This window comes from Narcine bancroftii, chromosome 4, assembly GCF_036971445.1.
Source record: "Narcine bancroftii isolate sNarBan1 chromosome 4, sNarBan1.hap1, whole genome shotgun sequence".
NCBI classification, from domain to species: Eukaryota; Metazoa; Chordata; class Chondrichthyes; order Torpediniformes; family Narcinidae; genus Narcine; species Narcine bancroftii.
The window spans coordinates 124505116-124532953 of NC_091472.1; the positions used below are offsets into that span (position 1 = coordinate 124505116).

The window sequence follows — 27838 nt, forward strand, 5'->3', positions numbered from 1 at the left end:
GCCATGGATGTGATGGAAAAGGAATTGGAGGGTTTTTTTTTTGACTGTGAGGGTCTGAACTGGCACAATCTGGTATACTCAGTGATCAAGGACACAGAGTTGTACCCAGCAACAATGGATATACTGAAAAGTCAGTACTGGAGGAAGGTAAACAAGGTCTACGTTAGGCACCTCCTGGCTACCAGAAAACAACGACCCAGGGAAATGAGTACCAAATACCTTTGGGCCCTGCGACCTCTTGGATGAGTCATGGCTATGGTGAATATGGAGGACTTGATCAGAGATGCCTATTATATCGCGGGCATAAAATCCAGCTACATTTGTCAGAGAGCAGGGTGAGCTCAACTTGCAGAAGGACACGCTAGAGGTGGCCCTCCAAAACATGGAATCATATTCAGCTGACAATGTGGTCGCCTCGTGGTTACTGCGGGTATCACTATCCTTGGAAATGGGAGGGCCGCAAACCTGCAGAGCACTGCCACGTCTCGCCAGTGACCTGACCACGTCCGTGGTACTCCGCAACCACTTGAAGTGCTACTTCTGCGGCCTGCACAAATGCCTAAGGAAATCCTAGCTGGCGAAAGACGTGGTTTGCTCTAGCTGTGGGAAGAAAATACATTATGCAAAGGTGTGTAAATCTGAGTCGCCCGCTGAACCTAGCAGTGGCGAGGGGGCTACCATCTTGGATCCCGCCATCTTCTCAACCCAGCAGCACCATGTGTTGGCCATGGAGGGGCCGGTATCTTGGAATTGAATGCATGAACATTCTACCGTATCTTTGGAGCCAACCAGTGACTCAACTCTGGCCTCCATCATGCTAGATCAAGGGAGCCCTCACCAACTCGCTAGATCAATGATGGACATTGGGGGAAACGGTCATGTGCCAAACTGCCTGTTTGACAGTGGGAGCACCGAGAGCTTCATCCACCCCGAAGTGGTGTAGCGTTGCTCCCTCGTGGTAAGACCAGTAAACCACAAAGTCTCTTTGGCCTCAAAGTCCCAAATGGTAGATGTCTGCGGCTCCTGCGTTGTGACTCTGACTGTGCGGGGCATAGACTACAAAGACTTTAAACTCCTAGTGATGTCGCAGCTTTGCGCTGCCATGCTGCTGGGGCTGGACTTTTGATGCCACCTTAAGAGTGTCACAATGGAGTATGATTTGCACCATTTTCCCCCACCCACTGTCTGTAACCAGCAGTTTTTAAACAACCCACTGTAATTCACCCATGGAACCCCCGGCCTCTCCTCCCATTGTTTGTAGCCAGCAACCCACGGATTGCCCGCGCACAACCCTCAAGATCAGCCCCCTGCTGCTGTTCACTAACCTCACCCCTGACTGTAAACATGTTGTCACCAAAAATAGGCAATACAATTCAGGGAACGGGGCCTTTATTAGGTCGGAGATACAGCGGCTACTGAATGAGTGGATCATTGAACCCTGCACCAGCCTCTGGAGAACTCATGTGATGGTAGTAAAGAATGGGGCAAAACATGAACTGGTCATTGACTACAGACAGACCATTAATAGATGCATACAGTCGGATGTGTATCCTTTTCCCCACAAATCTGATGTGGTAAATCAAATTGCTCAATATCAGATATTTTCCACTATTGATTTAAAGTCAGCAAACCACTAGCTCCCTATCCGTCTGGAGGACCACCAACACACTGCCTTTGAGGCAGATGGTTGCTTCTCCCATTCCTCGAGAGTTCCCTTTGGTGTCATCAACGGCGTCTCGGTCTTCCAGCGGGATATGGAACGCATGGTAGGCCAGTATGAGCTGCAAGCCACATTCCCTTATCTGGACAATGTCACCATTTCCTGCCATGACATGCAGGATCATTATGCCAATTTTAAAAAATTTCCCCAGACTGCCAAACTCCTTAACCTTGCATACAATAAGGGGAATGGAGTCATTGGCCCCGATCCCGACTGCATGCGCACTCTTTTGGAACTCCCCCCTTCCCACAGCCTCAAGGTTCTGAAAAGGTGCCTGGGATTCTTCTCCTTTTATGCCCATTGGGTCCCCAATTATGTGGACAAGGCTTACCCCCTCATCAAATCCACCTCTTCCCCTGACATCAGAGACCCGTGTGGCTTTTAGCCACATCAAGGCAGATATTGCCAAGGCCAAGATGCACACAGTGGAGAGCAATGTGTCTGACCTCACCCTGGCTGCCACCCTTAACCAGGCGGGCAGACCCATAGCCTTTTTTTTCCTGCACCCTCCAGGGTCCCGAAATTTGACACTCCTCTGTTGAGAAGGAGACCCAGGCCATTGTAGAGGCAGTACGGCACTGGAGACACTACCTCGCCGGCAAACTATTTACCTTGCTGACTGACCAACGTGCAGTTGCTTTCATGTTCAACAATCAGCAGCGAGGTATAATAAAAAAATGTAAGATATTGAAGTGGAGAATTGAACTTCCACCTACAATTATGATGTACTAGCCTGGGAAACTCAATGATTCTCTAGATGCCCTATCCCGCAGAACATGTGCCAGTGCACAAATAGACCGATTACATCTCTTCACAGTGACCTCTGCCACCACGGAATCACCAGATTCTTCTACTTTATTAAAGCCTGGATCCTACCTTACTCCATTAAGGAAATCAGGACCATGGCCAGGAATTGCTAGGTCTGTGTGGAGTGCAAACTGCACTTCTATCAACCAGATAAAGTGCATCTGATGAAGGCTACCTGCTCCTTTGAACGCCTGAGCATTGATTTCAAGGGACCCCTCCTGTCTTCTGACCGCAACGTGTACATCCTCAACATCATTGATGAGTACTTGGGTTTCTCATTCGCCATCCCCTGCCCGGACTTGACCATTGCCATAGTCATCAAGACCCTGCGCAATCACTCTGTTCAGGTATCCCTACTATATTCATAGCGGCAGGGGGTCCTCTTTTATGAATGATGAGCTGCATCAGTACTTGCTGGCCAGAGGCAATGCCATGAGTAGGACCATCCGCTATAATCCCTGAGGAAACGGGCAGGTGGAAAGAGAGAACGCTACAGTCTGGAAAGCCATCCTCCTAGCCCTGAGGTCAAGAGAACTTCCAGTCTCCTGCTAGCAAGATGTCCTCTCTGATGAGTTCCACTCAATCAGATCGCTCCCATGTACAGCCACCAATGCCACTCCACATGAAAGGATGTTTTCCTTCCCCAGGAAGTCCACTTCAGCGACCATGCTGCTGTCCTGGCTGATGTCCCCAGGGCTGGTCCTACTCTGGAAGCGCATGAAGAGCTAAAGTCTGACCCATTGGTCGAAAGTGTTCATCTCCTCCTTGCCAACCCCCAATATGCCTATGTGGAGTACCCCAATGGGTGGAGGACACTGTCTCCATTTGAGACCTGGTGCCATCAGAGTCCCTGAGAACATTTCCGACCACCCTGCACCCACTTCATCTACCCGCTATCCACGATGCACCAGTGTCATGGCATGTTACCCCTGCCCTAGGAGATGACCTATCAAATTGGTCGTCAGGCATCCACAAAGCAAACTAATATGGCAATGTACAGGTGTTCCAGACTGTCCAGGATTCAACAGCTGCGTCACCGCTGGTACTACTATGATGGTTGCAGCGGCAGACCAGACCACCCAAAAGACTCAATTTTTAAGTACATTTAATTAAATTCACCCTGCCAGACTCTTTCTAAAACAAGGGGTGAATGTGGTTAACATTATGTATGTTTAGATGTGTTAGGACATGCCCCTTGCTGACTATGCCTGAGGCTTCTCCCACTCACCCCTGAATAACGGTGAGTGTGCCACAGCTCCCTCCTCAGTCCAGGACAGTCAACCATCATGGATGTACCTCCATTCTATTTTTAATAAAAGCTGATCAGTTTCTCTACAACTTCTAGTCTTTGAAGTAATTGATGGTGCATCATCGACGTTAACTGCAGTTGAAGACAAAGGATTGAAACTGTATTGAAGTGGAGGCAGATCTCAGCTGTGCGTGATCTACAACAAAACCGAGGATGTGGAAACTAGTGAGGAAACTTCAGGAACAGGGGTCTTATTAAAGTGGCTTGAGCTTGGGAGTTTTTATGTTCAGTGTATGCTTACAATGTTTTTTTTTTGTTCTTTAAAAAAGTTAAATAAAATAATTTAAATTAGAAGCTGTTTCTTACAGACCTGCCTTTGACTTGAAAATATTGCTCAGTCATTGCCACTAGCGGGCCATAGCAAGCCAGGTGGGTCTTAGACCGATAAAGGTTGAGAACCAATGATCAAGACCTAACCCAGTGGTTCTCAATCTTTTCCTGAGAATTACTGCTCTAGACCCAATTGTTACTGAAATGTTTTGCTTGAGAAAAATTGTCATTGGCCCATTTCCTTTGGAGTTATGAAACTGCACATAACAAGTCAATTAAGTACAATTAAAACAGTGGTTTTTAAACTTTTTCTTTCCACCCACATATCACCTTAAGCAATCCCTTACTAATCACAGAGCACCGATGTCATAGGGATTATGGCCTAAAGTGAAGAATGAAAACTTTGTTTGTAATAAAGATCTTTCTCTCAAGAGGTCATTAATGTGCAGCATTGATTCTTTGTACATTATGCTAAGTAGTTCCAGCATTTTTATTTGTTTTTAATTTTTATCATCCACAGTAATTTTTTTGTTCTTGTACAAATAATGGATTATGTAAAGTAGACCAGAATCTGCATTGAGTTTTACAGTTCAGCGACAAGCCCAAGTTGTCTGCCCAAGCTAGTCCCGTTTTCCTGCTAAACCTTTCCTGTCGATGTACCTGTCTAAATATCTCACGTTGTTGTACTTGCTTTATCACTTCCTCTACGTGGAAAAAGGTTCCCCCTCTGGACCCTTTTAAATGTTTCCTTTCTCACCTCAAATCTATGCCCTTTTGATTTAGATGCCTGTACTTACTATTTACCCTTCCTCCTTTGCCCTCCAGATTTTATAAAGCTCTCTGAGGACTCATTCAGTTATCCTATACTCTAAAGAGAAAATTCCCAGCCCACCCAGGCTCTCCTTGTAATTAAAGACCACCAGTCTTGGTAACATTCTCGTGAATTTTTTTTGCATCCTTTCTCGGTTAATGATATTTTTCCTATAGCTGTGTGATCAGAACTGCATACAACACTCCAAGCTCCTGCACTCAATGTCATGACTGACGAAGGCAAGCACATCAAATGCTGCCTTCTCCACCCTTCATGAATGATCTACCTATACCCCTAAGTTCTTCTGTTCGGCACCACCCTCCATGGCATACTATTCACAGTGCAAGTCCTTACCCTGGTTTAACTTGCCAAAGTGTCACACCTCACATGCGTCAGCTAAATTCCATTCCTTGGCATCCATTTTCTCAATTCATCTTGATTCTGTTTGTATCTGAGAACCTTCTTCACTCTTCACCTGGGCCTGGCCTGGAGGTAATCTGCCATTACATTTGAGCTCCGGTTGTGCTGGTATTTTTGTGTCCATAAAAGTTCTATATTGGATTGAATCTCTTTAAGACATTTTGCATATAGAGAAATCAGATTAATAAGTTAGGTTCTGGTTTCCAGTCAAGGTGCTTTCCGTGAGAATTGAGCAAAACCAATGTGTGAAATTTACTGCTAAATCTATTTAAAACAGCAATACTTATATCTTACTTCTGTGGTTCTTAAATTGTATTGTGCCTGATGAGCAAGGGTTGTAAGTATATCATGTTCTAGGTGGAAGAAACAGTGGGTATAAAAATATTATTGGGGGTTTATTCAACAATAACAGAAATGATGAGGCTTTGCGTGGAAAATAGTTTGAGTATTCATTCAAGAGGCAGCTAATGTTATGATGTGAATCAATAATAATCTTGGTCTTAAATTTCTTGTGCCACTGTTAAGCATTTGTGATTGGCTTCAGAGGAGAAAGAAATTAATAATATATATTTTCTTAAAAAATGTCAATTTCTCTTGTCACCTTCTCCACAGGAGCCAAAATGTTTAGCACGACACAAACCTCCAAAACACAGTTCCTGGACAAGGCCCGGGCAGCTCGGGAAGAGAGAAAAGGACAGAAAGAACGTGAACGGGCAACTATTCAGATTCAAGCTGTGGTCAGGAGGTACCTCTGCAGGTGTCGGCTGCTCAAAAAAATCAGGTCAATTTTTAAAAGTATTTTCATCATACCACTTTATAGATTTTTTTTTGCATTTTATTTTGTATATACAATGAACAATTGTATCATGCTATATTAGAAAACAAACCTGATTAAAATTTAAAATGGTAAAGGACTTAACAGAAGTGACAATAAAATTCTGATAACTGGTTCATTTAGGAATCGCAATGGTTTGGCATCTGGCTTGCTATCTGTACCTTCCACTCAGCCAGATCCTGTTTTTGTGTTCTGTACCCTCTTGCCAGGGCCTGGTGTTCTGGCGCTCATTTTAAATGAGCTGGTGTGGCGGCGCACATCTCTTGTATCGCCGTGCTGGCGGGGCAGCTGCAGCAAGATGGTGCCGTCGGGGCTTACTGATTGCTCGTGGCTTAGGTCTCAGCTCGTGCCCCGGGCAATGTGATGACGTCAGCGCTGCGCAGGGTGAAACTCCAGTTGGCCTTAGAGGGGCATGTGCAAAATTCAAATAAACAGTTCAACTGAAACCTCCACCGTGTCCTGTGGTGTGTTTCTGTGTGTGTAGCAGCTGCTACATTGGTGATCCCGCAGAGACCAGACGTTATCTGGTCTCCAACCATGGATTTGACGGTGATCATCACTGTCTCTGTGAAATTCGCCCCCCCCTCCCCCCACCACCACACCAGACCCATCGACCTCACACATAGTTTGGCAGGTGGACGCGCAGTTTCATCTCAGACAGGTCAGCTCTGACTCCAGATCAGAAGGCTGCGTGTTTGAATCACGTCGGTGTGTGGCAGACGCTGTGCTGGGGCATGGTGGCAGAATGTTTCGTATGGCATGGATTGAAAAAACAAGTAGCCCAGATGGCAAGGAATTGCATGCACTGCCAAGCTTCTAAAGTCCAGCACCATGTCAGAGCCCCCATACAACATTTCGACCTGCCAGCCAGGAGGTTTGACCATATCCACATCGATAAAGTGGGCCCCCTACTGGTGTCCAGGGACTCCTGCTACCTCCTGACTGTGGTCGACCGGAAGACGAGGTGGCCGGAAGTCATCCCCACCAGAGACACTTCTGCCGAGTCCTGTGCCAGAGCCCTGCTCACTAACTGGGTCGCCCGGTTCGGTATTCCAGCCCACATGACCAGTGACAGGGGTGCCCAGTTCACCTCCGCCCTTTGGGTGCAACTGGCAAACCACTTGGGAATCAAGCTTCACCACACTACAGGTTATCCCCAGGCGAATGGACTCATAGAGCGCTTCCATCGCATCAACAGGTTTTTCTGGATTATATAGTGTTATTTTATTAATAATTCAATACATTTTATTTCAGTTTATAAAAACTGTGATAGTAAAATTTTAGTGAAGACACATTAGACTGCAAAAGCTGGCAATAAAATGCTCTCCTGACAAGGCTCAAAGGACCCAATTGGACAGATGAACTGCCATGGGGTTCTGCTTGGCATTCGAATGGCTCTGAAGGAGGACCTCCAGACTTCATCTGTGGAACTAGTCTATGGTGCACCGCTGTCACTACCGGGGAGTTCTTTGGAGCGGGCGCAGAACCTGGAGGTGAGAACCCAACCCTTCTCGCGGACCTCCGCAACAGGCTCGCCTCGCTGGCACCCCCACCACCGACCCACCATGGCAAACACCCGGCGAACATCCCCAAGGAATTGCCCTCAGCGGAGTTCGTGTTCATCCGCTGTGGCCCGCATCTGACCCCAGCCCCTCCCCGCAGCGCCTGTACGAGGGCCCATACAAGGTGGTCCTCTGATCGGGAAAGACTTTTACCCTAGACGTTGGGGGCAGGGAAGAATTATTCATGGTCAACAGACTGAAGCCGGTGCACGTGGACTTAGACCAACCTGTGGAGATGGCCCAATCTAAGCAGAGGGGTCGGCTGCCCAAGTGGCGAGATGCGTAAGCTGGTTCTGGGGGTGGGGGGGGGGGTGTTGTGTAGTGGCACACATCTCTTGGAGCGAACTGGCTCCGCTTGTATCGCCGCGCTGGCGAGGCTTACTGATTGCCTCATGGCTTAGGCCATAGCTCGCACCCCGGGCAACGTGATGACATCACCGCTGCGCGGAGAAGAGATCCCATTGGCTTTAAAGGGATGCGCGCGAAATTCAAATAAACAGTTCAACTGAAACCTCCATTGTGTCCTGTGGTGTGTTTCTGTGTGTCTCTAGCAGCTGCTGCACTGGGTCTGTTTCCCTTGAAATGGGCCAGGTTCTCTAAAATGCTGTTTGACCCACTGAGATCAAAGCATTATTTGCCAGCTTTTGCAGTCTAATGTGTCTTCACTGAAATTTTACTATCACAGTTTTTATAAACTGAAATAAAATGTATTGAATTATTAATAAAATAACACCATATAATCCAGAAAACCCTGTTGGTTTGGCACCACCAAAGTTCCAAGCGAGGGAGATTAATGTAACTTTACTGTAACTTTTCTAATCAGTTCAAGAACATTCAACAAAAGAGTACTGTTCCCTTATCAATGAAGATATTTCTAAAGATACAACCTGCCCTTCAGCACAGAGTTTTCAGGTTTTAACATGCTGGATTGTTCTGTCTCAACACAAAAAAATATTTCCAATCTGCATTGTGGGGTTTGTCTCTGCCACAGAATACTAGTTAAGTTGTAGTTGAAATGGTGGTACTTCTGTACAAGGGTATAAAAGATGCAGAAGAGATGAATGAGTTGCAGCCTACTATTGAATGTCAACAGCCATTAACAATTGACTTAAGTTTCTGTTTGACAACATCTCTGCCACCATCACACTCAACACTGGCACTCCTCAAGGATTTCTTCTTGGACCCCTACCATGCTCCCTTTGCACCTGTGATCATACAGCTAAATACCATTCCAGCTTCATCTTCAAATTTGCCGATGGCATCACAGTAGTTGGTAGGATATCAAATAACAATGCGATGAATACAGGAAAGAGATTGAAAGTTCACTGTCTGGGGGGCAAGATAACAACCTCCCTTTCAACATCAATAAGATGAAGGAGATGATTCTTGACTTCAGAAGAGGGGGCCAAGGTCCACCTCCTGCCATATGAATGGTGCTGAAGTATAAAGAGTTGTTATTAAATATTTAAAATTAGATTTAGACATCCAGCATGGTAACAGGCCCTTGCGGCTCATGAGCCTGTGCTACCCAAATATCCCAATTAACCTTCTTTCTCCAAATACAGTTGAGGGGGGAGGGGGGGGGGGGTAGAAAATGGAGCACCTGAAGGAAACCCATGCATACACTGGGGAAAATGCACAAACTCCTTAAAGACAGTTCAGGATTCAAAACTTGGCTCACAGGTGCTGTAAGCATCTTGTTAACCACCACGCTAATGTTCTTGGGAATAAATATTTCCAATTACTTGACCTGCGACAAGCACATTTATATGAAAGTCAAGAAAGTGCGCTGATGCTTTTAATTTTGTAGAAGACTAAGGAAGTTCAGTATGTTCCCCTTGTCCCTCAATTTCTCCAGGTACATGACTGAAGGTATACTTGGTGGATGTATCACAGCATGGCATGAGAAATGCTCTGCTGAAGCTTGGAAGAAGCTACAAGAGGTAGTGAATACAGTTTAGAACATAACACAAAATAACCCCCCCCCCCCCTCCACCCTCATTGTTTGTGACTAGTTGATATTCCTTTTTATTATAATCTTGTGTTTTGTAAATTGTGCTCTTTACGTGGCTACATGAATGTTAAGATGACGTGTTGGTCTGTTTGCAGAAGAATCCTTTTCTCTGTATTAGGTATTTTGTGACAAATAAACACACTTTAAAAACAATTAGAGTGGATAATAAATATATTCTTCCAAGAACATTTAACATTTGGCAGGAAGCAGGATATGAGATATAATCAACCTACTCAAAAGGAAAAGATGGGCAAGAAAAAAAAAATCCATAGATGTGTTATTTCAATTAAGAGAGCCTTAGAATCTCACAAAATTGTGCATCTATTGAAGTAAAATCAGCTTCCTGGTTGTATTGGAGGTTCTGAACGAGAAACTCTCCCCCACTGGCTGTGTGGCTGCAGAGGTTGTGAGAATGCAGGAGGTTGATTAAATTTTGTGTGTTTATGTAAATAATAAAGGAATTTTGAATAATTCCCTCCAATTGTTTGTAGTTAAACTTGAGCCATGTAGGTTTGTCCTCAAATAGCTTTTCAAACCGAATACATTTATTTTCAAATCATAGTTATAAACCATAATCAACGCATGACTACTTCCTGAAAAGCCAAGGTTAAAAGTAATATGCAGTGTAGTGCAACTTGTGCAGACCAGTAGATCTTGTTTTTGATCCCTGAATTAACTGAGTTCAACAGAGATCATTGTAATTGGCCTTGGTGGGACTGAGTTATAGGAAAAGTAGCCAAGGACAGTCAGAATAGCTTTGTGAAGGGAAGGTCGTGCATCACAAGCCTAATTGAGTTTTTTTGAGGAGGTAACAAAATAAATTGATGAGGGTAGGTCAGTAGATGAGGTCTACATGGATTTTAGCAAGGCATTTGGCAAGATCCACCATGAGAGACTCATTCAGAAAGTCATGAGCCATGGGATCCATCCTTGGGTGTATAGATAAAAAATTGGCTTGCAGGTAGAAAGCAGATAGTGGAGTACTGGAGGGATCTGTTCTGGGACCCCTGCTCTTTGTGATTTTTATGAATGACCTGGATGAAGAGACAAAAGGATGGGTCAGTAAGTTTGCAGATGATACGAATGTTGGAGGAATTGTGGATTGAGCTGAAGGTTACAAGAGGATATAGACAGGATACAGAATTGGGCAGAGAAGTGGCAGATGGAGTTCAATCTGGGTAAGTGTGAAGTAATGCATTTTGGAAGGACAAACCAGAAGGATGACTACAGGTTTAATGATTAAGAGAGTGTATGAACAGGGGGACCTTGGGATCCAAATCCATGCATTGCACAAAGTTGCCGCACAGGTTGATACGATAATTAAGAAGGCCTATGGGATGCTGGGCTTCATTAATAGGGGGATTGAGTTCAAGAGCAGAGTGGTCATGTTGCAAGTCTACAAACCTTTGGTGAGACCACACTTGGAATATTGTGTTCAGTTCTGGTCACCTCATTATAGGATGCAAAAGCTATGGAGTGGGTGCAGAGATTTACCAGGATATTACTGGATTGGAAAATAAGTCTTATGAGGCAAGGTTAGCAGACCTGAGACTTTTCTTTTTGGAGTGTAGAAGGATGAGAGGAGCTTAATATATAGGTCTACAAGATTGAGAGGCATATATAGGGTGAACAGCCAGCAACCTGTTTCCCAGGACAGGAATAGCAAACAGCAGATAACATGTGTAAAAGTGAAGGGAGGGAAGTTTAGGGGATACATTTTTTTTAATGCAAAGAGTTGTGGGTACCTGGAATGCCTTGCCAGGGGTGGTGGTAAAGGCTGAAATATTAGGGCCATTTAAGAGATTCTTAGACAGACACATGGATAGAAGAAAAATAGAAGGTTACAGGGTAGGGAGGGTTTAGTATTTTTTTTAAAGAATATATGGGTTGGCACAACATCGAGGGCTGAGTGCTGTAGTGTTCTATGTTCAAGGTTCCTATTCCCCGTTCAATAATTGCTTAATGATAATTGTATGTGTAAGTGATGAATAGAATCCATGTATTGTTTGTTGTTGTGCTGTCTACATGCTGACTTCAACTAATAATCTGAAAATGACAAATGGACATGCACAGAAAAACAGTCTGTCTTTTAAAAGCACGATTGCCTCTGGGTGTCCTGAATGGTGGGTTTTTAGGAATCACTCTGAATAGTGCTACTGTCTCTTTCCACGGATGATGCTTTATACAGTGAAGTTATTTCAGTGTTACTGTTTTATTTTAATCGCTGTCTTGACAGACATAATTTCTATATTGTATTAATCTGAATCTTTTCATCTAGGTGTTTTTAAAAAAAAAACTTGTGATATTTTAAGAATGCCTTCATATTTTCTCTTTTGAAACATCAGCAATGTTGATTAATTACTAATGTTGCCTTTACAGACTTGAAATCGATAATTTTTTTGACATCAATGAAACTTGTTTATCAAAAAGAAGTGCACTCGCTATATTTAAAATAGCAAGGAAGTTGCTCTTTGTATTTCACGGGAAAGAAGATAAAGAGGTAACTGGACAGGCTGGGACTAACTATTACCAGAAGTAAAGACAGGAAGTTATCTAGTTTTGACCTCTTCAGAAGATTATAGTTGACTGAGAGACAATAATAAGGCCAGAGTTTAATCTGAGGACTGAGGTGGGAATTTCACATTTTAAATGTCAATGTTTAAAATATGTTTTCATTATTAACCTAATGACAGACGTAGGGACAACATTGAGAAGTATTGAATTTCTTTAGTTAGCTTTGTTAGGATTTTACAAATTGTCTGGAAATTGGATTCCTTTGATCCAATGTTGAAATTGTGGTGTTGAGTAGATCATCAAATTCACTCTAATGGTTTAATAAATAGACCCATAATTCAGCCAGAACTAACAATTTGGAACTTTGGTATCAAATCACATTGTGGCAGATAGAATTCGGTTAATCAAATAATCTGGAATTTTAAACTTCAATTTATTCTTTTAAATTAAAATTTTGTGCCAGTAAAATTTATTGGAATGCAGTTTTCAAAAAATATCTACCTCCTTCCTCTTTACTTAGTCTGACACATAGCTGAATCCAATATGGTTTTCTTAACTGTTCTACAAAATATCAGATAGGCCATTGACTTGTTGGGTATAGTTTGATTTTATAAAACTTGAAAAATGGTTTAGTCATTTGAAAGTTTGATCTCCCTTATTTCATAGAAATCGGTAACTTGGGTAATTGGTCAGTATGTGTTCATGAGCATAACCTGCATAGTTTTGAAATGTCAAAACAAGATATTTCAGTAATGATGTTGTTCCTTTTCAGAGACTTCAGAAACTATGTCGCTGTATCCTTAACAGCATGGAAGTAGATAACGAGCCCAAGGTTAGTAAGTCTCAGAAATGGTTTTCTAATCTGTAAAGTATTACTTATTCAATGTATTTCTAATAGCTTAATAAATATTGGGGAAATCAACTGTACTGACTAGCAGAATCACCTTAATTTTCCAATCAGATGGGATTCCTGACATTTTCTTAGAATCAAAGAAAATTTATAACCCGCAAAGAGAAGGTCCATGCTTGTCCTGAAAGAGATTTCTTCAAGGACACCTCCAAATACCCTCTGTGTGTTTAGTATGTTTGTCTCTACCATTCTTTCAGTCCCCTGTCCACTGTAATCTTCATTTTTCTCATTGATCCTTTGTTTTTGATACCTCTATCAAGAAAATTAATTCCCTCCTCATTTTTAATTCAGCTTAATTAAGTATTTTCTCAGCTCTCCAGTTATCCTTTTTCCTTTGTGCTGCAGTTTGCAAATTCTGATAACATATTTGCAAATTTCCTCTTCCCCTCACCAGGGCATTCATTTCCTTTTTGTAACATGGTGACCTGAACTATACATGGTATTCAGGTTGTGGCATGCAGATCTCATTCCATGAGCTACCAACCTCCCCATAAAAACTGAGAACTAAGTAACTGTGGATTTCACTCTTGTCACAACGTCTAGGTTCAAGAATAGTTTTTTTTTCCCCAAAAGCCATCAAACTATCATGACTTTAACCTCTCCAAATTACCCCAACCTTAACTGTATTCATTTAAAACCAGGCACTGAACAAAGTGGCGACTCTTTGCCTTACGGTAGACAAAAGTTAAAGAATTTTATGCATGTTACATTCTAAATGTAGTATTACGTGACAATAATGGAACCTTTGAAAGGTATATCTTTGAAAGGTATAAATTGTGGGGGTTTAATTTAGGTATTAGTCTAGGTCACTTCAACAGACATCTCCGTAACATTTCACAAAAGACATCTCATTTGAAACGCAAGAGCTATGCCTAAGCAGAGACTCCATGTTTACAATGACTTTGAAGAATGCTGATGAAGTAGGTGTTAATTGGACTGGTATTGTGGAATTGCAATGAACTATTGTCTTTAAAGGAACAGATGTCCAGGCTCAGAAATTGATTAATCTTTTTGCCAGTGCCAGCGATCCAAGTCTGGTTGAAGTTTGCTTTTCTAATAGGGGTCATGTGGTTTTGCAAACAGAAGACAAAAACATGCTATTCTCTTTGGAGAGAGAGGGAGGCTGTTTCAGTTTACAGTAGGAAGAGGTGTTGGAAACTGCAAGTTTTGCAAATCTGCTATAAGACCCCATTTGAAGATGGGTTTTGAGTTCTGAGATCAGCCTATTCTAAAGCCTTGTAGTCAATTACAAGAGGATGTGCCTGGTTAATATGTTTCTCCTGAAATAGGGGAAAAATAAAAACTCTCTGTGGTAACCTGGAAGAAGAGGTTATCTTTTGGAAAACCCATGCGGGAGCAAGTTTCTCCGGCAAGACACTGAATTGGCTGATTGAACACACAGCTGATCTCCTTCAACGAACAATGAATATCTCTCTCTGAAACTAACAAAGGCCTTACTTTGCGGTAACAATTTAAGTTAAAGCACCAGAGCCTGGTGAAGATCATAAATGTTAAATTCTGTGCAGTTTGGAAATTGGCTGATACCAGTGAACTTGGAGAAGTGAAAAGTGAATGAAACCAAGAACTTTCCTGAACACATGCACATTATGTACACGTGTGCCTAGAATTAGAAGGGAATTAAGTTAGGTCAGTAGTTTTCAAACTGCTTCCCCAAAATTCACATTCCACCTTAAGCAATTCCTCTGGGTGCTCTGTGATTAGTAAGGGATTACTTAAGGTGGTAGGTGAGTGGGAAGAAAAATTTTGAAAACCACTGTTTTAATCATTCATAATTGACTTGTTATGTGCACAGTTTCACAACTCCAAATGAAATGGGCCAGTGACAATTTTTCTCAAGCAAAATATTTCAGTAACAATTGGGTCTAGAGCAGAGATTCTCAACCTTCCCACTCACATATCACCTTAAGTTACTAATCACAGAGCAATTATGGAATAGGAGGGGTGGTTTGAAGACCATCGAGTTAGGTTAAGTTAATAGTAATGTTAAATATTGAAGAAAATTAATAACATTTGTTTAAGTAACCATTGTCTTGATGAAGTTCTGTTTCTGCTGGTTTTTGGAGTCCTCTGGGCTCAACAATATCCTTCTGAAGTATTGAAACATTTTCTTTGTAATAACTGAAAATATTAATATTTATTTATCCATTTATTTATATATTCACAAATGCAATCTGTATATTGTACATGACAATAAACTCTCATACTTGTTCTATTTACTCCACTGAAGCCAGTGACTATAGTGGAGAAAAACAACAATTCAAAATCGGGATTTATTGTCATGAACAAGTCATGAAATTTGGTGTTTTGCAGCAGCGTCGTAGAGCAAACATTCATATTATAACCATCTTACAACATTGCTATATATTTTTTTTAAATGGTGCACGAAAAGTAAGGCAATGACTATGGTTCATTGATTATTCAGGAATCTAATGGCAGTGGTGAAGAAGATGTCCTTGTGCCATTGAGTTACTCGTCTTTAGGCTACTGTACCTTTTTCCCAATGGAAGCAGAATGAAAAGGGCATGGCCTGGGTGGTGGGGTCTTTGAGGATAGAGGCTACTTTTTTAAGACACTGCCTCATGTAGATGTCCTTGATGGAGTGAAGTCTGGTGCCTGTGATGTTGCAGGCCAAGTTAACAACCCTCTGGGGTTTATTCTTGTTCTGAGAGTTGGCGCCTCCATGTTAAGCAGTGATGCAACCAGCCAGAATGCTCTCCATGGTACAAGTTTACGAGAGTCTTCGGTAACATTCTGAATTTCCTCAGACACCTTACAAAGTATAGCTGCTGGCGAGCCTTCTTTGTGTTTGCCTCAGTGTGGAGGCTCCAGAAGAGATGCTTGGAGATGTTGCGACCCAGGATTTCAAAGTTCTTGACTCTCTCCACTACTGAGCCCTCTGAGGACTGGGTCGTGTTCCCCTGACTTCCTCCTGAAGTCCACAATCATCTCCTTGGTTTTGCTGATGTTGAGCCCGAGGTTGTTATTGTCACACCATTTAACGAGCTGATCTATCTCCCTCCTGTTCGCTTCCTCATTGCCGTTTGTAATTCTGCCGACAACTGTAGTGTCATCGGCAAACTTGTGCATAGCACAAATCATAGGTGTACATTGAGTAGAGCAGGAGGTTAAGCACGCATCCTTGGGGTGCACCTGTGTTGATAATTAGTGAGGAGGAGACATTGCTTCCAATTCGTACTGTCTGGTCTTCCAATGAGAAAGTTTTAGAGCGGGTACAGAGGCATAGAATTTGTAGCTTCTTGACCAGCACTGAGGAAATAATGGTATTGACAGCTGAGCTGTAGTCGATGAAGAGCAGCCGTATATATGAATTGTTGTTTTCGAGGTGATCCAGAGCTGAGTGGAGAGCCAGTGATTGTGACAATAGACAAATTGCAGTGGGTCCAAATCTTTGCTTAGATACGTGTTAATTCTGGCCATGACCAGCTTCTCAAAGCATTTCATCACCGTAGAAGTTAATGCTACTGGGTGGTAGTCATTGAGGCATCCCACAAAACTCTTCTTGGGTACTGGGGTGATTGATGCTCTTTTGAAGCAACACTCCGGCTAGTTGGATGGCACAGATTTTCAGTTTCCTGTCAGGTATGCCATCATGGCCTGACGCCTTGCAAAGATTCACCCTTTTTAAAATTTTAAATTTTTTTTTCATGAATATGTATAGAAAACTCTTCAACATCAAAGTATGTGTGTGAATGTATATTAGTGATTCTCAACCTTTTTTCTTTCCACTTACGTACCATTTTAACTAATCCCTATTCCATAGGTGCTCGGTGATTAGTAAGGGATTGTTTAAGGTGGTATGTGGGTGGAGAGAAAAAGGTTGAAAATCACTCTTTTAATCGTACCTAGTTGACTCATTATGTGCATGGTTTCAGAACTCCAAAGGAAATGGGCCAATTACAATTTTTTTTTCAAGCAAAATATTCCAGCAACAATTGGGTCTAGAGCAGTGGTTTTCAACCTTCCCTTCCCACTCACATACCACCTAAAGCAATCCCTTTAGAGCACTGATGGCATAAGGTTTACTTAAAGTAGCATGTGTATGGAAAGAACAAGGTTGAGAACGTGTGTGTGTGTGTGTGTGTGTGTGTGTGTGTGTGTGTGTGTGTGTGTGTGTGTGTGTGTGTGTGTGTGTGTGTGTGTGTGTGTGTGTGTGTGTGTGTGTGTGTGTGTGTGTGTGTGTGTGTGTGTGTGTGTGTGTGTGTGTGTGTGTGGGAGATACATGACAAAAAACAAACAAAACACCCCCATCCCCACCCTATTCATAATATAAATCCACACACCATCAGGGCTCACACTTATATTGACCATAAAAAGTAATTGCAATACATTTCTTAGCCACTGCTGAGGGTATTTTAACAAATGAAATTTGTAAGTTTGTTAATTTAATGCTTATTTCAATAAAGTTGCTCAAAAGATGAAGCTCTGGGTCATCTGTGAAGGCCACCCCTGTTATCCTTGTTAATATTTTGGTAATATCCTGCCAAAAAGTCTCACCTTCACACATGACCATGTTACATGTAAAAATGTTCTTGTTTCTGTCCCACATCTAAAACACAGCTCCGATATTTGAGATTTTGATCTATGCAAATTCTGTGGTGTTGAAAATTTTATTGAACTAATCTAAATCTTTCATTTATAATTGATGTCATACTATCCGAACACTAATCATATCACATCTTTCTGCTATTGCAACACCTAGGTTCGACTCCCATCTCTCTCTCTCTCTCTCGATCTTTGTAAACCTGGGGAGTACAATTGGTTGTTTCCCCAGCCAAATCATTAGTTCCATTTCATTAATTTCAGATAAGACTAAATTTGGCTTCCATCTTTCCCAAAAACAATCTGAGCTGGAGAAAACCAAGTACAATTAGCTACACCATATTTATGTCATAGTTGTTCAAAAGATGCAAGAGATCCCTCCACATAACAATCATCAATACATCATATTCCTTTATCATATCAAAAGTTCAGTATTTTGTCGCCCAGATTTATGGTTCCAACACATTTTTACATAATGATATTCTTAGTGATATACCTGCTTTTTTTTTCAATACCCTCATTGATTTCTTGCCATATTATAATCATGTATATTAATATAGCATTATCCATCTTTTTTGTTATCAACTTAACATTCCACTTATTAATAAAGTCCTTCACTGTCCCCTCTCTTATTAATTCAATCCCATTCGGAACCAAGTGGGGAACTATCTTTTTCAAAGAAGAATTATAAAAATCTTGCTTGTGCTGATTAATAATACTACTTAAGATCCAGAAGCCTAAGTCCTCCCAGTTTTTCATCCCATCTTAGCTTTTCCAGTGAAATTCTCGTCACCTTGTGATTCCATTGGAATAGCTTTATATAATTATTCAATAATTTAAAGAAATTTTTAGGTAGTGCAATAGGCAGCGACTGAAAAAGATACTGTAATCTTGGCAACACTTTCATTTTAATACAATTTACTCTTCCCACTAAAGTGATCGGCTGGTCTTTCCATTTCTGTAAATCTTTTCTCTTTTTTTTTCTAAAAAGGTATATAATTTAATTTGTATAAATTCTGTAGTCATTATTCCTAAATATTTGATTCCATCTCTCTTCCATTTAAATCTACTAGCTTTTTGATATCTTTCAATCAAAATTCGTCAGTGGCATTATCTCACTCTTATCCATATTTGTTTTATAACCTTCCATATAATTTTATAACTCTTCCATATTTTTCTAATGTTGCTTGTAATTTTATCAAGGACTCGGTATAATAGCACTTCATCAGCAAATAAACTAATTTTATGTACTTCTTGTTCAACTTTGAAGCCCTTAATATCTAGATCTCTCCTTATAATCTCCACCAGCTGTTCAATCACGAGGATAAAAAGCGCTGGGATTAGGGTACATACCAGTCTACTCAATCTACACAAGGGGAAAACCGCTGACATCTGATTATTAGTTATAATTTTGGCTTGATGTTTATGATGAAGAGATTTTATCCAGTTTATAAACTTTCTACCTATATCAAATTTTTCCTGTGTTTTGAATTTTTAAAAAAAAAGGTCATTCTAGATGATCAAATGCTTTTTGTGCATCTAGGGAGACTGTTATACACTTGAATTCAGTTTGATTTTGCCATATGTATTATGTTAAATAGTTTGCCCAGACTATTTGATGAGTGTCTTCCTTTAACAGATCTCACCTGATCTGAATGTATTAATTTTGGCAGACATTGTCCCAATCTATTGGCTACTGCCTTCGTCAGTATCTTACAATCAGCATTCAAAAGTGATTATAGGTCTATATGATGACATTTTTAATGGGTCTCTATTTTCCTCCGGTAGCACTAATTATAGCAGTTGAAAAAATTCTGGGAGAGTCTGAATCTCCACTGCCTGGTCCAGTACATCCACCATAAGAGGAATCAGCAAATCTTTAAATTGTCTATAGAACTCGGGCGGGAACCCATCCTCCCCAGAGATTTATTAGGTTGTAAAGTGCTCAAAGCTTTTTCAATTTCTTCTCTTGTGAAAGGGGCATCTAAATTGACCTGTTCTCTATCCTCTAGTTTTGGAAGCTTTACATTCACTAAAAATCGTCCATCTCACTTTTGACTCTTAATAATTCTAATTTGTATAGTATTGTCTAAAAATATTAATTATTTTTGATTATATATTATAATATCAGCCTCTTTTGATTCCATTTATTATCTTTGATGACTCCTCTGCCTTTACTTGCCAAGATGAGACTTTGTGTGCCAGATCTAACACTATTTTTGTTTAGTTTTTAAATATAATTTTTATGTTCTATACGATTGTGATGTTATCTCAGTTTTTTATTCTCAAATAGTTTATATTTTTCTTGTAACCCCGTTCTTTGATTTTCTTTTTCCAGTTTTGTTATATTTTTCTCCAAACCATCCAATTGTGTAGTATATTCTCTTTTAAGATTTTTTGTATAAGAAATAATTTGTGCTCTTAAGTAGAAAGACGACATCTGCCTTTAATTGTTTTAAGTGTGCCAAGACTCTCTTCCTGTTCAGCCCTTTAACATTAAGACTAATAAACTTTAACATTCTATCCATACCAATTTTTAAACAAATATTGTTTGGCAGTGAAATCTTTTTGATTGTTTAAATAACAGTGATCTTTCCCCTTTAAGAAGCACATACAATGTCCTGGCCCTAATGGTGACGTAAACAGAAAATCCCGAAAACCCATGAAAAAACCCTGCGGAATCTTTTGAGAAAAGAACCCCTCCCTTTAGCGCCTTTTTTTTTTTAACAGATGCTCCCCTCCCTGCGCCATTCTCCCCCCCAGAACAGAGTCTCCACCCTGCTACACTTTTACCAAGTTTTTGCTCTTTCCTGAGCTCTTTATGAGCACTTTGATAATATTTCCTTTTTAGCAATAAATACAAGACAGTTCAAAAATTCATCTTTTACTTGGTCCCATTGTAAACATTCTTCTCAGTCTTCCTATTTGGTATCCTTAGTTTTTTCATAAACCTTTTTTTTTTAAAAAAAAAAAAATCTTTCACCTCATTCATAGTCTTGAAAAATCAACAATTACCTTCTGCTACTTCAACCCTCAGAGTTGCAGGGTATATCATCGAGTATTTCAGATTTTTGGAACGCAATTGTCTTTTTTTTACATTATCAAACTTCTTCCTTTGCTTAATCAAAGTAGGAGTTTTACATGGTCAGTCTTGTTTTCCTTAGAGTATTCATATGCTGCTCCAGAATTGTCTCCTGTTCCCGCTAACTCAAAAGTCTCCACAGGACCGGACGTGGTCGCTGATTGTTGGCTCTTCTGGGTCTGAGGGTCTGGTGAGCCCTGTCCATCTGTCATTTTTATTTGAATTTATTTTCTCACAGCTCTTGAGCGATCCATGTTTTAAAGAAGTTCACCACATCTCTCCCTTTGATCTCTTCTTTCAATCCAATAATTCAAACATTATTTTGACTGCTGAAATTCTCCATGTCTGCTGGACAAGATCGACCATTTCCATTTTTTCTCATCTTTTTCCATAGCTTTTAGCTTGCTTGTGTTTTTGCCAAGTCAATTTCCATTTGGGTCATTCGTTGCATTAATTCTTTGACAATGTATTAAAATTCAGTCAGAGTCTCTGACCTGTCTCTCATAGCGGTTTTGATGCCTGCACAAATTTTCAATTTTCTCATTTAGTTCTTGTTCTGACTCTCCAGCTCTGCCGGGGTCTGTTGGTTCTGAGGCCACTCTTGTGCTGCTCCCTTTCGGGCTTTTGCTCAATGTTCTTGGCTGAGTAGAAGCTTCCTCATCTTTTGTTTTTTTGCTGCCTTGGTGTCTTGGTACTTGCTTTATCCATTTTTAGTGAAAAAATTCTTGATTTTAAGGTTTTAACTGTCTCTTTGATACTTTTCATGGATAGCTCAACCAAAACATATTTAAGTCCTACACATGGCCATCCTCCCAGAATGTTTGACACTTGATCGCCAGATGTTCCAGAACGGGAGAACAGGACTGGGACATGACCATCTTGTCTGTGCACCACGATGAATTGTTGATGACACAAACACTACCTCCCCTGGTTTTTAAGGACGCTGGTGTTCGCTCAGCACGATGGAGGGTGTAGCCTTTCTGTTGCATTGTTGTGTCCAGAATGTTTCTGTAAAGCACATCACGCAGCACTCCCGGATGTTGCTCTAATGTTGAAGTCTGGCTTGGAGTTCATCAAGTTTGTTCTCCAAGGACTGTACGTTGGCCAGAAGGATGGTAAGGAGGGGAAGCCTCAGGTCCTGGCATCTCCGCTTGACCTGTAGCCCCCTCTCTGTCCACGTGGTGAGTCTTCTTTACCTGGCCTGTGAATCCACTGCTGGTAGTTCCCATGGTTTTTAAATGATCTGTGTGCTGTCCTTTTAAATCCTCTGCAATGTTGAAATGTCCTGAGTGTCTCCAACTCCTGTGAAGTTTAAATGGCCCAATCGCTGGCTGTTTAAAGCTCCCGCAGTGGTGCTGTTGTACTTGTGTGAGTTGTTTAAAGGTCTTGCGGCCCGACGGAGACTGCCGATTCCAAGGTCTGCCAGCGATCTTAGGACATCCATGTTGTTGGGTAAATTTGATTTTTGTGTTTCATGCTTTTTGTTTAATTTTTAGAAGTTGTAAACAGGAGATTTGATTATTGCTGTCAGAGCTGCTTGCAAAAAGTCGCCACTGTAATGTGCCATTTTAGATCCTCTTGAAACCAATGTACCTTACTCCTGTGGAAAGCATTTTTATGTAATGTTTTAAGTACTGGTGACAGTCTGTAACCTTCCACTATACTGCTATTTCAATTTGAAAATGAGAAAATCTGTAATCATGTACTGGATATGTACCTGAATTCAAATTGGGATAATATGAACATTTCCTACAGTCATCTTTTTGCCCATTACTGAAATTCTATAGGCCAAGAACATTGAATATGATGCGAATAGTGTAGGTAATTTGTTTGTATGTGGAACAGAATTGTATTTCTATTTAAAATCTTAATTGTTCATTTCTTTCTAGGTATGGTATGTCTCAATAGCACTCTCCAAAGATCTTACCCTGTTATGGATCAAACAAGTAAAAGACCTACTTTGGCTCTGCTGTGAATTTCTAAAGCAACTGAAGGTAAATGAAATCCAAAACTGAAACTGAATGGAGAGGAGGGTATGTAAACCGAGACTGATACAAGCAGGCTTTTAACAGGCTCTTCAGCCCACTATCCATGTCCACCGTTGTCTACCTGGCTCCTCCCTTGCCCTTTCTTCCCTCCCCCATTGGAAGAATGGCTCAGGCCCAAAATGTTAGATGTATATCTTCATCTCCTATGGACGCTGCATGACCTGCCGACCTCCTTCAGCACTTCTGTGTTTTTACTACAATCACAACATCTGCAGACTTTAGTGTTTCACCACGTAGTAAATGAAAAAAAATTAACAAAATTGGTTGGACTTAATCAGATGAACTGTAACCCAGAGCATTTAATGACAGTGAATTCCTCTCCGTTTTTCCCTTATAGGACATCCCTCTGATCCTCTAAGCTAAATGCTCCTACTATTTTTTTAAAAGCTGTTCCCTTGCTCACCAAGCTTGTAACTTGTACTCATGCAATCTTATGTTGGGGATAAAGGTGCAGTAACAATACCATTGACTTGTTTGAATGAATGACTGCTGTTGTTTTGCAACTAAAAATGGATGAAACATCAGCTAACGTTTGTTTTTGTCAATGCAATTAAACTTTTTTTTCTAGGCTGTAGAAATGCTGCCCCCAAGGATTCAGTAAAATGTAGAGTAGCTTGAAGTCCTGTTACTCTTTTTTTTAAAGTAATAGTTTGAAATATTTTGTTTTTTTACAGCCAGATGTTCTGCAGGACTCCAAATTCATCACATTGTATCTCACCATGCTGATAACATTTACAGATACCTCAAACTGGAAAATACTGAGGGGGAAAGGTCAGTGGCAAAACATGTGGCATCATTACTGTTCCTGAAATGTTGAAAATAAGTAGACTATTTTTAATCTGCTGCATTCTGTACTTTGGATTTTTGATTTAAGTAATCCATTCCCATTTAATTTTCTGTAAGTTCAGAATTTCTGCCCTTGCACTTTCTCTTTGATCTTAGATCTGCACATTTTCAATCACCAGACTTGTATCAGTACTTCAAAGAAACTCAGCAGGTGATAGGATTTATTGTTAATTTTTTTATACCATTTGACATTTCTCTGGAATTTTGCAAAGCACTCTCCTATCAGCAGAATTGAAATCAAGAACATGCTACATAGGTATAGTTGATTGTTACCGTTGTCTTCTATTTCTTGACAATAAAGTAAGAAGCAACATGCCAATTACAAATACAAAATATGATCTTGTTGACACTAAAGCACTGGCTTCATTACTATAGTCCCTGGCAAACTCGTTCGCAAACTTCAGGATCTAGGCCTCAGTTCCCCACCCCCCTGCAACTGGATGCTTGACTTCCAATGTATCAGACTACAATCTGTGAAGATGGGGAGTAACATCACCTCCACAATCAGACTTGACCCTGGTGCTCATCAAGGATGTGTACTCACTCCCTTACTTTTCATCCACAGCTGTACAGCCAAATACCATTCCAACTAAGTCTTCAAATTTGCTGATGACACCACTGGAGTGGGCAGGGTATTAAATAACGATTAGATGAATCCAGTGGCATGGAGCCAAGATAACAAATATCTGTCAACATCATTAAAATGAAAGAGATGATCGTTGACCTCAAAAGGGAGGGCAGAGTTTGCCACTTGTTCACTGAATTCAAAAGAGAGTTAGCTTCAAGTTCTTGGGAATAAATATTTCCAAATACTGATCTGGGCCAATTGTATTGGCACGATGATTAAGGAAGTACACCAAAATCTCTACTATCTCAGAAGAAAAAAGAAGAAAGTTCAGCTTGCTGCCCTTGTCCCTCAACAACTTCTACAGGTGCAACATTAAAACCTACTTGCTGGAAGAATCATAGCATGACATGAGAGCTGCTCTGCTGAAGATGGGAAGAAGCTACAGAAGATGCAGGAAAGAACACCAACTTCTCTCCCCCCTTCTTGCACTTCAGTCTCCATCTCCTGCTGCTGATTAAAGGCCATGCACTCTTTCCCATCAGGGAGAAGGCTTAAGAATTTGAGAGGATGCACCAACAAGTTTAAAGATAGTTTGCTTTTTTTTGCCTACGGCCATCAGGCTCCTGAATGAAGTCCGTAATGTTACTTTCATGCTATCTTTGCTTGATTCCATTGTAATCCTATACCCTGCAAATTATACTTTATATATGGCTGTATGAACATTAGAGATAACCTGTTGGTCTGTTTGCAGAAGAACACTTCTCATTGTACTAAGTATTTTGTGACAAATATACTTTATATATTTTACTATTTTCCAATTTTCTCCTTTTGAAACTAGTGATTTATACTGGATGGCAATTCTGCAGGCATCAGACATCTTGTGTTTTATCCATTTACAAATTGTTTATAGATGAAATACTGTTCATGCTGGAAATTAGAAAATGAAACCAAAAACATTAAAATACTTAGCAGGTCAGGCAGTATCAGTGGTGAGAGCATCAGAATTAGCATTGCAGGTCAACATCCTGATGAAAGGTCATTGAATTAAAATGTTAATTCTTTCTTCCTGCTGCCTGACTTGCTGTGTATTTCAGTATTTTGTTTTAAGACAAAATGTTTCATGTTTGAACCTAGATGGGTGTTGCAGTCACCTAGCAGATCAGAGCTGAGACTAACACTCTTGCCTAGTGGCCACACAAGCAATTCCAGCAGAAGCCACAATTAACAATGAGAATTTAGCTTTAATTTCTACCTCCCTTTTTTCCAAAGCAGTTAGAGCTACAAAACACTAGAGCACAGATACTGTCCCTTTGACTTATTTAGTCCGTGCCAAGCTATTTATTTCCCCTAATCCCTTCATACTACACCAGGACCATAGACCTCCATACCTATACCATCCATATATCTATCCAGCTTGTCCCACACTTTCACCACCTTCTTAGTGAAGAAGTTCCCTTTACTGTTCTCCTTAAACATTTCAACTTTGAAGTCCAACTCCCAACTAAATACCACAGGATGGAATATGGAAATGCAGAATTGCATTCCCCTGGAGAAAATAGCATACAATCTAAGGAAGAAACATAACACTTTTTAGAGTGTGCAACCTTACTTGAAATGTATTGGCACACAGATTGTTTGGGCTTTCCCCCACCCCTTTGAAATAGGGGAACATAGCAATCCATCCTAGCAGGGAAATGAAAGTGGGACAAGGTGCAGGCATTGTGGTTTTTTTTTTAAGTTAAGGTTTAAGTTTTTTTCCCCTTTTTTTAACCTTTGTTATTTAGCTCTCCTAGTTGTTTTTTTTCCTAGGTTTTTTTCCCGAGGTTTCTGTCGGGGTATATGACCCAACCGGAATTTGTACCTTTACAATTTAATTGACTTTTTTCAGTAGGGTAAGGGTGGGGTGGAGGGTATAAACACAGACTCTATAAATTGTATGAATGTTGAAAGATTATACTGTTTGTCTGAATTTTGCGAGTCTATGAAAATCAAAATAAAATATTTTTAAAAAGTTCAACTTTCACCCTTAATTCGTGTTCAATACTTTTTCGTCTTGTTCAACCTCTGTGGGGGGGAAAAAGCTAGGTGGCATTAACCCGATCTATACCCTTCATAATTTTCTATACTTCTATGAAATCCCCCCACCCCATTCTGTCGCTCCAAGGAATACAGTCCTAACCTATTCAATCTTTCTCTATAACTGCTCTTTCAAGTCCTGGTAATGTCTTTGATAGAGAGCAGAGAAAATTTACAATCTTATTGATATCTTTCCTGGATGTAGGTGAACAAAACGGAACATATTTGGCCTCACCAATGTCTAATACAATTTCAACATAACATCCCAACTCCTGTATTCAGTAGTTTGATTTATGAAGCACAATGTAGCTCTCTTTACAACCCCATCTACCTGTGATGCCATGTTGGGTCTTGGGCAGTTGGTTTTATTTTAATGTCCTAATCTTCACATCATCTGACTCTACACAGGTATGTAGTTGGATATGCACAGAGGGCAGTGCATTTAAGTAATTTGAACAATTGACAAATTCCTTATGAATAAATTAGACCATTTATGTGCCTATTTAAATCATAACTGTTAATTTTCTCTTTTTTTAAACCTCCCTTAAAAGATAACTTTTTCTCTGGCATAGAACAGAAATTTGGTGCATTCATTGGATTTGACCTTGAGTTGCAAATGTCATTAATTTTTCTTGATGACAGGAGAAGCCCTGAGACCTGCCATGAACCATATTTGTGCTAATATCATGGGAAATCTCAATCAAAAGGGATATTACACAGTATTACAGGTATGCCCAAAAATTCAGCAAATGGGTTGAAAAGGCTGTTACTGTTTGGGTTGGCAATCTATTTTTTGTTTTCATTAACATTAGCTGGATATGTAATAAAGTTATCATTAAGAAGAGAGCATTTCCATAGAAAATGACTTTGAGGTCAACTTGCTTTCTTTTACAATGCATGGCCAATGCCTCCAAAGAAGTTATCCACTGTCCCAGTGTGAGACAATGGTTTTTTTTGTTAAGCTGCAATGCTTAATGGGCAACACGGTTAGCGTAATGCTATTACAGTGCTATCAACCCGGGTTTGAATCCGGTACTGTTTGTAAGGAGTTTGTACCTTCTCCCGGTGCCTACGTGGGATTCTTCCAAGTGCTCTGTTTTCCTCCCACCCTCCAATTATGTACGGGGTTTGTAAATTAATTGGTATATTTGGGTGGCAAGAGCTTGTGAGCCAGAAGGGCCTGTTTCAGTGCTGCATATCTGAATTTTCAAAAATAGAATAACCAGCAAATATTCCAAAACACATTCCTTGTGTTTAGTGAGAAAGTTGATCTTGATGCAAAAGCTTAGAGCAGTATTTTTCAATTTATGGTTCACAATTGGTCCATGAGTTTGTTGTAGGTTATTCATAGTAAGAAAAGGAATACTTATAAAGGTCTGTGAATTTTAAAAAAAACATTGTGAATCACTGGCTTAAACCAGGGTTGACTAATACTATATCTCCACGTTCAAATAATTAAAGCTCA

At 40.5% G+C, this 27838-nt stretch overlaps 1 protein-coding gene across 7 annotated transcripts in view; it reads left to right on the forward strand.

Annotated features, from left to right (window-relative positions):
- ube3b (ubiquitin protein ligase E3B) overlaps window positions 1-27838 on the forward strand; it is a 61328-nt gene that overhangs the window by 3717 nt on the left and 29773 nt on the right. For 5 of the 7 annotated variants that reach the window (XM_069932718.1, XM_069932721.1, XM_069932724.1 and 2 more), the window contains 6 exons: window positions 5950-6118; window positions 12128-12248; window positions 13035-13094; window positions 22725-22829; window positions 23558-23654; window positions 27016-27101. In XM_069932718.1, the coding sequence (XP_069788819.1) occupies window positions 5958-6118; window positions 12128-12248; window positions 13035-13094; window positions 22725-22829; window positions 23558-23654; window positions 27016-27101 (630 nt within the window). In that variant the 5' untranslated portion in view covers window positions 5950-5957. Of the gene's footprint in view, window positions 1-5949; window positions 6119-9592; window positions 9678-12127; window positions 12249-12301; window positions 12378-13034; window positions 13095-22724; window positions 22830-23557; window positions 23655-27015; window positions 27102-27838 lie in introns of those variants that run through there. The other 2 variants (XM_069932722.1, XM_069932723.1) reach the window with 2 other exon arrangements.